Here is a 16,497-nt window from a genome sequence, read left to right as displayed (position 1 = left end):
CAAATTATACATCTCTTCCCTCTCTTATTCCCACTCTTATGTTTAACAGGGATCACATTTCAGTTAAATTTCAACACTTAAGAATAACTGTGTATTAATTACAGAATTAAACCAGTGATATTAAGTAGAACAGATAAAAAAACTACTAAGAGGGATAATGTATTAATTTGTTCATTAACAGTCAGGGCTATGCTGATCAAGTCACCGTTTCCCATAGTGTCCATTTCACTTCAACAGGTTTCCTTTTTGGTGTTCAGTCAGTTGTCACTGATCAGGGAGAACATATGGTATTTGTCCCTTTGGGACTGGCTTACTTCACTCAGCATGATGTGTTCCAGATTCCTCCATTTTGTTGCAAATGACTGGATTTTGTTGTTTCTTACTGCGGTATAGTATTCTAAAGAGTACATATCCCATAATTTCTTTATCCAGTCTACCGTTGATGGGCATTTAGGTTGGTTCCAGGTCTTAGCTATTGTGAATTGAGCTGCAATAAACATTAGGGTGCAGAGCTCTTTTTTGTTTGCCAATTTAAATTCCTTTGGGTAAATTCCAAGGAGTGGGATGGCTGGGTCGAACGGTAGGGTTATCTTCAGGTTTCTGAGGAATCTCCAGACTGACTTCCATAGTGGCTTGACCAGTTTGCATTCCCACCAACAGTGGGTTAGTGTCCCTTTTTCCCCACATCCTCGCCAGCATCTGTTGTTGGTAGATTTCTGCATGTGAGCCATTCTAACCGGGGTGAGGTGAAACCTCATTGTGGTTTTGATTTGCATTTCCCTGATTGCTAATGACCTTGAACATTTTTTCATGTGCCTGTTGGCCATTTGGATTTCCTCTTTTGAAAAATGTCTATTGAGGTCCTTGGCCCATCTCTTAAGTGGGTTGTTGGTTTTGTTTTTGTGGAGTTTCTTGATCTCTTTGTAGATTCTGGTTATTAACCCTTTATCTGTTGCATAGTTTGCAAATATTTTTTCCCATTCTGTTGGTTGCCTCTTCACTCTCCTGACTGTTTCTTTTGCAGTACAGAAACTTCTCAATTTGATGCAATCCCAATAGTTGATTTTGGCTTTGACTGCCTGAAGTCACTGTTTCTCACAGTGTCCATTTCACTTCATCAATTTTCCCCTTTGGTGCTCAGTTAGTTGTCGCCAATCAGGGAGAACATATGATATTTGTCCCTTTGGGACTGGCTTAATTCACTCAGCATAATACTTTTGGTTGCATACTGTAATCAATACACAATTCTTCTTAAGTGCTGAAACTTAACTGAAAAGTGATCACTGTTAAATATAAGAGTGGGAATAAGAGAGGGAAGAGATGTGCAATTCGGGACATGCTCAAGCTGACTTACCTCAAACAGTAGAGTTAGAAACATACCAGGGGATTTGAATTCAATCCCATCGAGGTGGCACGTACCAATGCCATCTCACTAGTCCCAGAGATCAATTTCTGTTCACAATTGATCATAATGATAGGACTAAGAACCAAAGGGATCACAGAAACAAGACTAGTGTCTGCAAATACTAGCTGATAGAATAAAAAAGGGAGAGAATGGTCCAACATAGGAAGTGAGATACACAGCAGACCCAAAGAATGGCAAATGTCCTAACAGCACTCTGGCCTCAGAATCAGCCCTTAAGGCATGCGGATCTGGCTGAAATGCCCATGAGAGTATTTCAGGCATGGAAAGCCAAGACACTCTGGGGGAAAAAAAAAAAAAAACCTAAATGAAAGATCTCCATGAGTGAGATCCCAGTGGAAAGAATGGGTCATCAAAGAAGGAGGTACCTTTCTCTGAAGGGAGGAGAGAACTTCCACTTTGACCATGGCCTTGTCTAAAAATGATCAGAGTCAGTGAACCCAGGGGGCTTTCATAGCCGTGGCAGCTCATGACAAGAGCCTAGGGTGATTACTGATGGCATAAACAAGAGTGTCAATTTGTTAAGTCAACAACAGGAGTCACTGTGCATTACTCCTCATGTAGGATCTTTGTCCTTAGAGTGCTGTACATAGAGATTTAATGCTATAATTAGTACTCAAACAGTATTTTTCACTTTATGTTTCTCTGTGGGAGCAAACTGTTGAAATCTTTACTTAATGTATGCTAAACTGATCTTCTGTATATAAAGAGAATTGAAAATGAATCTTGACATGAATGGAAGGGGAGAGGGAATGGATAAGGGGAGGGTTTCGGGTTGGAGGGACATTATGGGGGGGAGGTCATTGTAATCCATAATCTGTTCTTTGGAAATTTATATTCATTAAATAAAAGTTAAAAAAAATTCAAAAAAAAAGAAAAAATATTTTATTTAATTGAAGGGGAGAGCAGTAAAGAAAGTGAGTTGAATCTGCCATCTGCCGATTCACTCTCTAAATATTCTGGGCTGAGCCAGGCTAAAACCAGAAGCATGGAACTCCATCTGGGAGACCCAAATATGTGGCAATGGCCAAAGCTTTTGAGTCTTTTTCTGCTGCTGGATTGGAAATGAAGTAGCTGGGACTAAACCAGCTCTCACATGGGATGCATGCGTCTCAGGAGGCAGCTTTACCCACTGCGCCCCTGCACCCAGACACTTGCCCCTCTTGTTCTTTCTTCTACCATCTTGCTCTTTCTGTGACCTTGAAATGACTGACTCCATCAAATGATTCAAGTCACAAGTGACAGTATCTCCTTCAGTGATGCCTTACATTTGATCCAATGTAAAATATCTTGATGGTGCAAGCACTGTGTATTTTATTTACTGTTATTTCCTAGTAATCCTTTTTACTACCTGAAATTACTTTATTTCCCCTTTTATTACTATTGTATTTATTATTTACTCATGTATTTATCCACATTCACTAGACTGAAAACAGAAACCTGTCTGTGTATCATTGTATCCTTATGTCATCCCCAGCCCTTGGCGAAAAGCAGACACTTGAGCATTGCTTGTTGAATGAATGGATAAAATTTTTCTCAGCTGGACTATTATCATCTTTCCTAGGATTTCAATTACTATAAGAATGAAAATGGATGTGAATACAATTATTTAGTATTGTATCAGGTACAGGAAATATTTGACTACAGGAAGAAAACAACCAATTCCACCACAAACCCTACTACTGTAGCCCCACTAATAAAGACATGATTTGATGCAGGGGAACTAAGTTCTCTCTCTTTAAATTCCAAGTAGTTTGCTAAATCTAAAGGTAGACATTTTTGTAGCTAAAAATTTAGATTGGGGTGGAAAGCAGAATTAGATAGGATATTCTATTCGTTTATGTTTATTAATTATATTGTTTTAATAATTACATTATAAATGGTTATGTTTTAAAGTTTAAAAATCCATGGTTAAAGTAATACCTTGAGTATGATTCTGTTGGCTTAGTTATTTTCCTTCTGTTACAGAAAGTAAATGGATGATCTAATCCTAATTAAATAAAACATGAATAAATACTTTTTAGATATATATAATGCCTGATGTTTCAAAAAGGCAATATTCCCTGAATAAGAAAAATCAGTAGTTCTATGAGGCCTTTTAGATTATTTTCCTGGGAGATCTTATGAATGTTCTTCAGCTGTTGCATGGACATTATTATTAATAATCTTTTTCAGAGAATGAATACACAACTTGTACTCCAAGTACTTATCCATATTAATATTTACTTTGCATCATGTGCTTTTACAGGAATATAAATAGCTCCTAGAAAGAACATCTATCACCTGAAAGCAAAATGAAGATCTTTCTGTTGCTTTCTGCCCTTGGGTTCTGCTGGGCACAGTATAGCCCACATACCCAAGAGGGACGCACATCTATTGTCCACCTGTTTGAATGGCGCTGGGTTGATATTGCCAAGGAATGTGAGCGATACCTGGCTCCCAATGGATTTGGAGGAGTTCAGGTGAGTTTTGTTCATGGGATCAATTGCAGAGTTTGCTGTGCTTATAATGAATTGTATTCTGATCAACATCTCTAAAGTGCGGTAAAGTGTGGTTTTATATGAATGTATTCTCAATAAAACAGTGTTGTGTGTAATAGAACAAATGTAGTACTTTTGGCAACTTTTTTTTGCCTTTTGATAGAATCTTTCCCCAGCAGGATATCTTTGATGTGCTAATAATATTTTTGTTGTTTATTTAGAAATGCAGCCACATAAAATAGAGAAATACTTGTTGACTAGTTTCTGGAACATTCAATAGTATACCTTAAAGTATAATTTGATATTATTAATACATTTTATATTTTAGGTCTCTCCACCCAATGAGAACGTTATAGTTACCGATCCTTTTAGACCTTGGTGGGAAAGATACCAACCAATAAGTTATAAATTATGCACCAGATCTGGAAATGAAGATGAATTCAGAGACATGGTGACGAGATGTAACGATGTTGGTGTAAGTGAAGTTTCCTTTAGAAATTTGGAGGAAACCAATTTTTCACTGTCATTCTTGCTGTTTTGAGCAGAAAGATTTTCATATTTTAAACTGTTAAATTTCACTCCATACCTTAGCTGTAACTCAAAATTTGCATTGTGCTATGTTCAAATTGCATAATTCTTTTTGTAGGCACAATTTATCTACTAAAGAAGAGATAAGTTAAAGTTTAAAGCACAATTCATTTATTTTTTTTTTTTTAAGATTTTATTTATTTATTTGAGAGGTAGAATTACAGACAGTGAGAGGGAGAGACAGAGAGAAAGGTCTTTCGTCCATTGATTCACCCTCCAAAGGGCCACAATGGCCAGAGCTGTGCTGATTCGAAACCAGGAGCCAGAGCTTCTTCCAGATCTCTCACATGGGTGCAGGGGCATAAGGATTTGGGCCATCTTCTGCTGCTCTTCCAGGCCACAGCAGAGAGCTGGATCAGAAGTGGAGCAGCCAGGTCTTGAACCAGCGCCCATATGGGATGCCAGCGCTTCAGGCCAGGGTGTTAATTGGTGGAGCCTCAGCACCGGCCCCAGCATAAACATGTTCTAAAAACATTTTTCTTTTTAGGAAATGGATTCCCTTTACAATCATTTTTATATGACTATGTCTCCATCTAAAATTCATAGGCCGTTTTTACACATTGGTTTTTCATACAAAATAGTTATCTTCCCTCTTTAATGAGGAATGTAATGAGATACTAATATCTAATATCTTGTTTTCAGGTGGTCAGTAAAGGGTAGAGGCTAACTTCTTCTTTTCTAATAATCTCACCTGTCAGAATTGAAACATGTTTCCTCAAAAATTGCAATTTTTATGTCTTCTTTATTATGACAGTTTCTTATCTATCAAGTTATCATTCATGTAAGTATATAGATGATCAAATGTTGATAATGGTTGTCGATCTTCAGTTAACATTAGTTTTGTTTTTGTAGAAAATTTATAAAATATCAGAAATAATTTTGAGTTTTATTTGTGTGCTGTATTTCATATTCAGTAATGGTTTCTATTAGTGCCTCTCTGTAAGTCAAATTGAAGTGGAAACCTTTTTTCTCAGGTCCGTATTTATGTGGATGCTGTAATGAATCATATGTGTGGTGACGGTCGAGGTGAAGGAACACACAGTACCTGTGGTAGTTACTTCAATGCTCAAACGAGGGATTTTCCAGCTGTCCCATACTCTGGTTGGGATTTTAATGATGGTAAATGTAAAAGTGGAAGTGGAGGCATTGAGAGCTATCAAGACATTTATCAGGTAATTTCTCAAAAATTAGTAATATGAGTAAAGTATTATCTGTATCTTAAATTAGACACATGTAGTTCATTGAACTCCATTTCAATTATGAGTGTAGATTCTTTGGGAGAACATGTTACCAAGTTTGACTGTTTAAAAATACACACTCAAATCAATATTTGAAAAGTTCCCCCAATTAAAAATCTCATCTGCTACATTTCATAAATTCCCCATTTTTGTACTAGGAAATTTTTAAAAGATATGTCTGTAGTGCCCAATGCAAAGAAGGCACTATAGAAGTATCTGTTGGTGAATATGTTCATCAAAAACCAAATAGATTCTCAAGTTAAAGGTGATGTTTTATGAATCACAAATTTTCAACCTCAACAGGTCAGAGATTGTCGTCTGACTGGTCTTCTTGATCTTGCATTGGAAAAAGATTATGTGCGTTCCACTCTTGCTGCGTACTTGAACCGTCTCATTGACATTGGTGTAGCAGGGTTCAGACTGGATGCGTGTAAGCATATGTGGCCTGGAGACATAAAGGCAGTTTTGGATAAGCTGAACAATCTAAACACAAAGTGGTTCCCTTCAGGAAGTAAACCTTTCATTTACCAAGAGGTATGTCAGTACGTATACGTGAAGATAAAAAAGTCTAATTTAGTTGATTAGAAACTCAATGGATGATTTAATTAAGTGCACAATGTATGGCAGTTGATGATGGGGTCATTTATATACAGCAGTGTTCTTTAAACTCTTTTACTCGGAGACAGCAATTCTTTCTCACAGTCATTGTATTGGAAGTGCAAACAATTTAAAGAGGCCTCCAAGCCCCCAGAAAACATTATGGAAGTCAGGGAATCAAATAGGTCTTGTCTGAATCCAGTCTATCTGGGTTGGAATCTTGACTATACATCTAATATCCTTATATTTTTTAGGCAACTTTACTAACCTTTCTGAGAACAATTCTTTTCCATTAAGAACTGGGTTAATGATAAAGTTTTTATCTTGGTTGTCTGTGGGGAATTACCAATGAGTTGATGTTCATCAATCCCTGAGAATTGTTGTCAGTCAAATAATAAATGCTGTGTTAGTTTGAACTCTTATTATCATTTATGTGGGAGACTAAATTAGGTCGGTATTCTCTCAGGACAACAGATCACCTTGTCATCATTTTTCTTTCAATATTGTAACATATGTGTTATCCAAAAAGTCAGAATCACCCTATGAGCATAACCGTTTAGACAATTGAAATTACATAGCCTTAATCCATTCTCTATTAATGTTAATGTGTTCACTAAAACGCTTCAAAAAATCTCTTGTAAAGTGGTATTTTCCCCTATATTTCTACTAGGTAATTGATCTGGGTGGTGAGCCAATTACAAGTAGTGAGTACTTTGAAAATGGCCGTGTGACAGAATTCAAGTATGGTGCAAAACTAGGCACGGTTATTCGCCGGTGGAATGGAGAGAAGATGTCTTACCTAAAGTAAATGATGTATTATTTGTCACTTGAGTCATGTCTCACACCTAGTTGTGTTACTGCCCAAATGAAAATTATCTTCTTAGAGGCTCCCTATTTTGGACAAATGCTAGAGTCAATTATTTTAAGGGTTAGTGTTCCCCAATCTGCAAGTAATCTTCTTTTTAAAAAAAATTAGAATGCCAATCACAAAGAATTTTGTCTAGAAACAAAAAACATCGTCTGCATTTTTTACCTACATGTTTATGAGCGTACTGGATTAGTGTAATGTTTTTATACATGATAAAATAAAACTGGATTATTAAAATGAACTTAATAATTATAAAGTACTTAAAATGTGGCCATATGAATTGAATTGTATTATATCAATTAATTTGATATGTGAAAATGCTTTACAGGGAAATTCAGAATTGAAGGCTCATTCTAATGCATTTTTTTCCATATAATATGATAGGGATGTTGACCATTCTGAAGTCTATTAAATTATATTATACTAATGATTCTATAACAACTTTTTAATAACAAAACAGATAGTATCTATAACATCAATGGAATACAAGTAATTCACATATATATAAAAATGGAATTATTTGGAAATTAAATGTTTATTATAAAATGGCACAGAATATGCATTTATTTAGAGAAAATTTATTTGACAGTGCTATATAGAAACCCAATTGAATTACTCTAAAGCTATTGTAAAAGAGTACATATATTTACATATCTTGCTACTTCTTAAATAGGAACTGGGGAGAAGGCTGGGGTTTCATGCCTTCTGACAGAGCACTTGTCTTTGTGGATAACCACGACAATCAGCGAGGACATGGCGCTGGAGGAGCATCTATTCTTACCTTCTGGGATGCTAGGTAGGAAACAGAATACGTTTGTTTTTTAATCTATCTATGAAAAATTATACCCCATGATAATGTCATTTTGTAACTTTCAGACTGTATAAAATGGCAGTTGGATTTATGCTTGCTCATCCCTATGGAGTCACACGAGTAATGTCAAGCTACCGGTGGTCAAGAAATTTTGTGAATGGACAAGTAAGCTTAAAGTTGTTCAAGATACCTTTTTCTCAAGAAAAAAGGAAGTTTTTTTTTTTTTTAATATTACATGAATATATTGCATTCAATATTTACTAATTATTTATTAAATATAAACATAATATAATACAGTAGATATTATAGAAGTAAAAGTCATGTTTTCCATTTTCAAAAGTGTAGAAACTGTTTCAGAGATACCACAAATATTCATTCCCCAGTAAGAAAAAACATTTGAAAATAAGATAAAAATCAGGCAATATGTACTTCTCTAACTAAAGGGTTGGTATTTAAATAAAAACAGCACGAGACATAATAATCAGGACAGGATGGGTTTGGTATAATAGAAAATAAAAAGGAAAATACACATTTGTTAAAACTGTGAATTATTTGCTATTTGTGTTTCTAATTAAGGATACTAATGATTGGATTGGGCCACCAAACAATAATGGTGTAACTAAGGAAGTAACTATTAATGCAGACACTACTTGTGGCAATGACTGGGTCTGTGAGCATCGGTGGCGCCAGATAAGGTGGGACTATTTATGTTGAGATTTTCTCTAGTAGTAAAATGTCTTTAAACTGTAGGAGTGTAAGGATACCACCATTTTAAATGATGCTGTGCTTGCTTTTAGGAACATGGTCATTTTCCGTAATGTAGTCGATGGCCAGCCTTTCAGTAACTGGTGGGATAATGGTAGCAATCAAGTGGCTTTTGGAAGAGGAAACAAAGGATTCATTGTCTTCAACAATGATGACTGGTAAGTAGATGTCAATTTAAGAGTGCAGCTTAAACTTGTAAATTGTTGGTTTATCTGTTTTGTGCTTATTAACTTGTTTTATCTGAAAATTCTTTTAATGAGGTATTTAAGGAAACATAAAATAGGAAGAAAACAATATCCTGATGGCTCTTATTCCTTTGTTCTCCTCTTTTTATAATGGTTTTTCTTTCAAGTTTTATTATTTGCATCCTTGCAAAATCATGTGCTTATACAATATATAAACCTATAAATGCTCACACACACACAATCTACAAATTTACAATATAGTTAATGTAGGAGTTTTCAATCCCACGTAGTCCTGATTTTTTTTTTTTATCATGGCAAAAATTTTCCTTAGTACTAGAATACGTTTTTTTTTTTTTCTCCTGGCACTTTTTCTCCACCCCTCCTCAATTTGATTGCTTGGTACCCCTTCTTTACTTTTCTATGACAAATTTATATTTTATAGCAAATATTTAAGAAGTATGCACCTCATGGCTCATGATTTGCTTCTGGATGTTTTTAATGTTTAGTTCTGAAACTTCTCGTTGTTGACCTTTCATTTATTATTCTTGATTCCTGGCATATAGAACCTTAGCTCGAAATACTTTGCCAGCAGTTGAAATGTCTCTGCCAAGTCTAACTTCTACCCATGATCAGCTCACTCTAGCGTACATTGTATTTATTGGCCAATTAATATGTAAATAGATAAATAAGACAATCCTGTCTCATTTTTAACACAGGAGCACATTGCTAGTTCTTTACTTTCTGTCATTTCTGAAATGTAAAACCAGAATATTCAAGAAAGCTTTATATTTCAAATTATGTCCTTCACAGAAATATTAGATTATTTTTATATCCACACAAATTATTTTTAACATCTTGAGAGCTTTTTGAAGAAAGAATACCATTGAATTTTTAAAAATGCCCAATATTTTAATAAATTCCATTGAGGACAAATTTAAAATACTTATATCTACCAGAGGTAGTATTTATATAAAAGAGGCAATTTCTACAAATCTTCGCTCATATTCTTCAACCTTCAATTTTTAGTGATATTCATTATTGAGTATATAATACTGGTTCTTCTGTAAAATTACCTTTGGTCCTTAGAAAGCTTTTCACATACACTGGAAATGTGGTTTGTTTTTTTTTTTGATATTTTTCTGATTGAAACTTTGACTGCTTAGAGTTTTATGGCAAAAAGTTAATTATTTGCTTGGGAGATGGTCTGCATTCTTGCATTTAATTACAGTGAACTGAAAGCAAATGTTCAATTTTATGTTACAGGTCATTATCTTCAACTTTGCAAACTGGTCTTCCTGGTGGCACATACTGTGATGTCATTTCTGGAGATAAAAATGGTAATGATTGCACAGGAATTAAAGTCTCTGTTTTCAGTGATGGCAAAGCTTACTTTTCTATTAGCAACTCTGCTGAAGATCCATTCATTGCAATTCATGTTGATGCAAAATTATAAAATTCAAATAAAATACTTTTAGCAAAACAATGATGAGGTGTGTTCTATTCATTAATTTTTAGTAAAATCTGTAATAACTAGGGGGTTATTTGTTAGTTGTGATGCTTGCATCTCATATAGGAGTGCCTGTGCAAGACTCAGCTGCTCCATTTATTATCTAGTTTCCTGCTAATGTGCCTAGAAAGACAGTGGAAAATGGCCTAAATCCTTGGGTACCTGTTACCTATGTGGGAGACACTTCTGGTTTTAACTTGTCTTGGACCTAACTTTTGTGGACATTTGGAGAGTGACAGCAGATGGAAGGTCTCTCTCTCTTTCTCTGTGTGTGTGTGTGTGTGTCTCTACCTTTATGTTTTTGTGTCTGTCACTCTCTTTCAAATAAACCAATAAACAATAAATAATCTTTTTATAAAAGCTATAAGTAACCAATTTAAAAAATTAGAAAAACATAAAAAAGTCCATGTATAATAATGGGATAATTGCAATTAACATGCTGGGATATTTTAGAAGATCATTTTAATCTATTTTTCAATGTCTAAGAATGCAGAATGGCATCCTGACAAATACAATTGTTGTCATTAATTCTATTTGTCTAGCTATTTATCCCTAATTTATGTCTGTAATTCTGTCATAGAGTGGTTTCATCAATTAGTCAGGGAGAACTGGTATGATAATGATTAGCATGCAAACATAGTCTGTATGGTTTGTGCAAAATGAAAACATTTCCTGATAGGGTTGAAAAATAGAAGAAATTAAATTATACAACATATCATGCTTAATTAAATTAAAAGGAATAGTCTACTTTATATTCTCTCCTCTTTTTCATTTTCTTCTTAATGGCTTTGACTTAACTATGTCTGGCTTTTTATTCCTTCTCTTATCCTCTAACATCGATGTTTATTTAGGATCTTTGTGACATCACATACTCTGAATTTTCTTCCTAATCCATTAGTTTTTTGTTGACTTTAAATATGGGAATTGTTAGTCTGTTACAATGAACTTCTTATAGATTTCAGTTAAGTTTACTTAAGTTTAAATGAGAAAATAAAAGCTATAACTTGAAAACTTTATTTTTACCTTTAAATTTATTTGTCCCTGCTGTAAGGAAAATTCACTGTGCATTGATTACTACATCAACTGCCCTGCATTTGGGGCTGCACTACCTATTACTTGCACAAGTTCAGTGAAACAGAACACACACAAAGAGCTTGCATGAAGGAAGCCTATAATTTACTGAAAGGCAGAAAGGGTTAACAGAAATCTAGCTTTCATATTGTGCCAGCATCCAAAGTCTCTGGAAAACTGCTCAGGGTAGATCAAGTCTCATTGGCATGTGCCTGCCTGTTTCCTGGCAGCTGAAGACTTCTTTAATGCTCTTATTTTCTGTATTCTCTTCACCAAATGATTACAACTGTTTCCATGGATCTAAAACAAATTCTTTTGCACAAAAACCTGTATTTCTAATTCAGATGTTTTCCTGGACTTCTGCTTCATGTATTTCCAACAAATGCTTGCTATTTCCATTTCAGTGTTTCAAAGACATCTCATATTTAAAATATCTGAAATAGTAGCTTCAATTTATTTCCCTCTCTTTTTTAAAATTTATATTATTTATTTGAAAGTTAGAGTTACAGAGAAAGAGAGAGAGAGGAAGAGACAGAGAGAGGTCTTCCATCCTTTAGTTCACTCCCCAAATGGCTGCAACAGCCCCGGTCAGACCAGGCTGAAGCTAGGAGCCGAGAGCCAGAAGCTTCTTCCAGGTGTCCCATGTAGGTGCAGGAATCCACGTACCTGGGCCATCCTCTGCTTCCTTCCCAGGCACATTATCATGGAGCTGGATTGGAAGCAGAGAAGCCACGACTCAAATCAGCACCCATATGGGATGCTGGTGCTGTAACAGGCAATTTTACCCATTACACCATAAAGCCAGGCCAATTGATTTCTAATACCAAACTTTTACAGATCTCACTTCTAAACTGCTTACTTAGAAACTTAAGATATTTCCTTGCTTTTCCTGCTCTTTTCTCAACAACTCTTCTTATCCCCTCACACAAGTCTTAGCACTCACAATTTAAAAAAAAGTTAATGTAATAAAAATAGATTTCATGACTTTCATAGATACAATTTAAGAAGATAACCATGCTTCCCTCAGGGTACCTACTTTCCTTCCTTCCTTTCTTCCTTTCTTGCTCTCTTTATTCTTTCTTTAAATTTCACAATAAAATACTTTCAATTTGCTTTATACTCACAGGCTTTTTTTTTTTAAAGCTTATTTATTTATTTATTTGACAGATAGAGTTACAGACAGTGAGAGGGAGAGACAGAGAGAAAGGTCTTCCTTCTATTGGTTCACCCCCAAATAGCTGCTACGGCCGGCACACTGTGCTGATCCGAAGCCAGGAGCCAGGTGCTTCCTCCTGGTCTCCCATGCAGGTGCAGGGCCCAAGCACATGGGCCATCCTCCACTGCACTCCTGGGCCACAGTAGAGAGCTGGAATGGAAGAGGAACAACCGGCATGAGAACTCGGTGCCCATATGGGATTCCGGTGCTGCAGGCGAAGGATTAGCCAAGTGAGCCACCACATTGGCCCTGTAATCAGAGGCTTAACACACTAATAACCATTATGTTCAATAAGTAAAAAGTAGAAAGACCACCGTTCTACAGGAATATAGACAAGGGCCATAAACAAAAATCATGTCAGTTTCATTTGTATATATTTTTTTGTGTTCCACATTAACTATCACACATCAGAGAAAACAGGATATTGTCTTTTTGTAGCAGGCTTATTTCATTCTTTTTTATGGCTGAGTAGTATGTATAAATATATATTTATGCTATAATAGTACATATATAATATTAAATTTTATACAATCATTAATTGATGGACATCTGGGTTGATTCCATTTCTTAGCTATTGTGAATTGAGCTGTAATAAACATGGGGGTGCAAATAACTCTTTCATATACTGATTTAATTTCCATTGGTAAATTTTCAGGAATGGAATGGCCGGGTCATATTTTAGATCTATTTTCAGATTTCTGAGGAATCTCCATACTGTCTTCCATAATGGTTGTACTAGTTTACATTCCAACCAACAACAAATTAGGATACATTTTTGTAGAGTTTTGGAAAATAGTTATTCTAACTCGGTTGAGGTGAACCTCATTGTATTTTTATTTGTAATTCCCTAATGGCTAGTGATCCTGACTATTTTAGCATGAGCTATTAATTGTTCAAAATATCTCTTGATTCCTCTCAATTCTTTTACCTCATCACCACCCATTTATCTTGGTCACCATCTCCTGTCAGCATTCCAAAACAATTATTCAACTGGTTTCCATTTGCACTGCTTTCTGCCTTCAATCCATTTTACTAAAGATCACAGAGCTCCATCCCTATAACTTAACACAAATTATACTATTTTGATTGTGTTTAGAATAAAACCTTAACAATGATAGCATAGAAAAGTACATATAGGCCCAGTATTGTGGAGCAGCTGGTTAAGCCACTGCCTGCAGTGCCAGCATCCCATTTGGGAGACCTGTGAAGAAGCTGACTTCCAAGGTGCACATTAACAGGGAGCTGGAATTAGGGGTGGAGGCAGGACTTGAATCCATGTATTTTCGTATGACATGCAAAATCTCGACTAAGGTCTTGAAAGCTATACCTAATGGCCACCCTGAACACAACAATTTTGAGGGACAAAAATTTTAGTAAGATTTCACCTCTGAATGGAGATGCTCCTCCCATCCTCTCTCCAATTCTCCCCCAATTTAATTAATTCTTGCCTAGCCCTGATTTTTCAGTTCATAAAAGTCATAGGGAAGTGAAATTGGCATGACTTCATAATATTTTTAGGATTTTTAAGCCGTAATAACAGTGAATTATTTTGGTGAGCTATGTCTGTATTATGTCAAGAAAGTATTTTTAAAATAGTATTGGGAAAATGATGCTACATTGTGCAATACATAATATATTTGAAACTCATTTTTAGTATATTCTTAGAGCTTTATGATTGAAGGGTCTTGGTCCACCAGAAGGGGGATAGACTGGGTCCGAGGAACGGTAAGTGCGCCACTCGCCCATTTCCCAGCCTCTGGATCCCAGAGACAGTCAGATGCAGGGGGGAGTCAAGTCGAGCAAGAACTCATTTATTGCGCATGTAACAAAGCCTTTAAAAGCGCAAGACCTCAGGATTATTGGGGCAGGGCACAAGGACCAACAAATTACTTAAAAGGTCATTTTACGGGGCTATTTTTTACAGGACCAGCCATATGTCTGTACACTCGTCATCAGTTGTCGTCACCTCCCCTGATGCTGTGTGGCCAATCAGCTGTGGTGGTAAACAACTTTGGGTACTGCCCACCTTACTTCTTTTGGGTGCCATCTTTGAATTGCCTCATGTGCCTAATTTTCCTACATATGATAATCTCTTATTTGTTATGATTTATTAAGTTTCTTCCTTTAGATTTTTTAAAATAAATCTATAGAAATCATTTTGAGGAATTTATCTTCTCTTACAAGTAGAGGACGAAAAAACACTTCTGTGTTGAAAATTATTATTGCTCCTGAATAAATATTCATTTATAAATAAAAACTTAACAGACTTATAATCATAGAATGTGACTGACCACAAAGGGCAGTCCAGATATTAGCACAGTATCAGTCCTAAGTAAGTTAAATGTGATTATTATTAGCATTGTTATTATTAAACTTCCACATAAAATTCACTTAGATTTTAGAACAAGATATGATAAGAACTTCCAAAAAACACTTGTATTCAATGAGGCAAATATTTAAATAGATTACTTTCTGTATTATAAAGCGAAAAAAGAAAAAAAGTTTTTGCAAAAGATAGAAAAATGTCTAATCATAAAGACCAGTTTTAGAATACTGATACTTTTTGTACGGTTGAATATATCAAAGTAAAATTTGTTATTTTGAAAATAACTCAAAAAAATTTCTGATGTAGTTTAAATGATTCTCAATTGTACTGTTTTGTTTGTATTTCCCAGTTTCATTTCCCAATAATGCATACAAACTTAAAAGGCAGATAAAACAAAAAAGAATCTAGATAACAAATGTGCTTTTCAATTTGTTGCTTAGAATAATAATATTTCAGGAGAAATTATTTAAGAGCTCCAAGGAAAACAATGGTTAAAAAAAAGGTAGCTGAAAAAGTGATGTATTAAAAGCCCTTTAAAGGTCTTTCGCAAGAAATTGAACAGATGGGTAAATATACAGTCTGTTTGCTCTTTTTGTCCTTGATCATAAACTCTGAAACCTAAAAGAAGAGATGTGTGGCTCAGAGTCACTCAAATATCTGATTTTAGGTAGAAATAGGTGCATTGAAAGGTGTAAGCTGCAAAGAGAATACTTAGAATTGCATGAAAAATGTTATCCATTATTTCCCTCAAATACAAATTTGCCAAATGCAACTCACTATTTTTAGTATCTTTGAAGGCTATTTTGAGTCACAAAATGATTATATTTTCATAATGAATACCATAAGAGGACAGTTTTAAGAAACCTTAGCTACCTTATCTGTAAAATGAAAATAATATCTACTTTTACATTTGCTGTATTAAATGAGAAATTGTATTAATGTACTAAACACTGTTTCAAGCTTAATACATACTATCTCATATTTTCAATAATATGTGTCTTTTTTCAGAATATTAAGAATTAGCAATCTGATACTCTCATAATACCTAATACAAAGAAAATCAAATCAAAATCATTGGACCAGGAATAGGAAGTAATGTTATACTTAGCCCTTTTTGAGATCTTGCCATGTTCAACCTATCTTCTTAGGTGAAAGTCAGTTTATAGAGTTTTGAGTCCAGTATTGATTCTAATTCAGTTAGAGGTCATGTGATTCATTGGAATTTTTCAATCAAGCCTCAGCCTCAGTTTTGCATGTTATCAGGTATGTTTTGGGTGTTTTAGGGCCACAAGTAAAGATTAAATAAATTTATTTGTTACTACAAAGACTCACAATCCAACATATGTGTATGAGTTCACAACACTTTTTAAGGTGCTTTGAGATGTATTACTCTTGTTTAAGTACAGAAAACACTAAAATACA

At 35.0% G+C, this 16,497-nt stretch overlaps 1 protein-coding gene and 1 long non-coding RNA gene across 2 annotated transcripts in view; both read left to right on the top strand.

The window, feature by feature from the left end:
* LOC149125601 (uncharacterized) overlaps window positions 1-3,700 on the top strand; it is a 34,186-nt gene extending 30,486 nt beyond the window's left edge. Inside the window, exon 3 of the long non-coding RNA XR_016237127.1 lies at window positions 3,672-3,700. This is a non-coding gene — a long non-coding RNA (uncharacterized LOC149125601). The remainder of the gene's footprint in view (window positions 1-3,671) is intronic.
* A 4-nt stretch (window positions 3,701-3,704) lies between these two features.
* On the top strand, window positions 3,705-10,438 carry LOC100342719 (pancreatic alpha-amylase). Its single transcript, XM_070076932.2, has 10 exons — window positions 3,705-3,885; window positions 4,232-4,378; window positions 5,466-5,663; window positions 6,033-6,263; window positions 6,997-7,130; window positions 7,868-7,990; window positions 8,071-8,170; window positions 8,582-8,700; window positions 8,803-8,928; window positions 10,219-10,438. The coding sequence occupies exons 1-10, from the start codon at window positions 3,718-3,720 to the stop codon at window positions 10,406-10,408; spliced, it is 1,536 nt and encodes a 511-aa protein (XP_069933033.1). The 5' UTR covers window positions 3,705-3,717; the 3' UTR covers window positions 10,409-10,438.
* Window positions 10,439-16,497: the final 6,059 nt, after the last annotated feature.

Source organism: Oryctolagus cuniculus, chromosome 7 (genome assembly GCF_051225735.1).
Source record: "Oryctolagus cuniculus isolate XC-2025 breed Fujian yellow rabbit chromosome 7, ASM5122573v1, whole genome shotgun sequence".
NCBI lineage: Eukaryota > Metazoa > Chordata > Mammalia > Lagomorpha > Leporidae > Oryctolagus > Oryctolagus cuniculus.
This window is presented reverse-complemented; position numbering and strand designations above follow the sequence as displayed.

Bases quoted from the DNA above. Each gene is read 5' to 3' on its own strand.
- LOC100342719 (XM_070076932.2), top strand. From the start codon at position 3,718: ATGAAGATCTTTCTGTTGCTTTCTGCCCTTGGGTTCTGCTGGGCACAG. The intron at 8,171-8,581 runs GTAAGCTTAAAG...TTTCTAATTAAG, and splicing joins GAAATTTTGTGAATGGACAA to GATACTAATGATTGGATTGG. The intron at 8,929-10,218 runs GTAAGTAGATGT...TTTATGTTACAG, and splicing joins GTCTTCAACAATGATGACTG to GTCATTATCTTCAACTTTGC.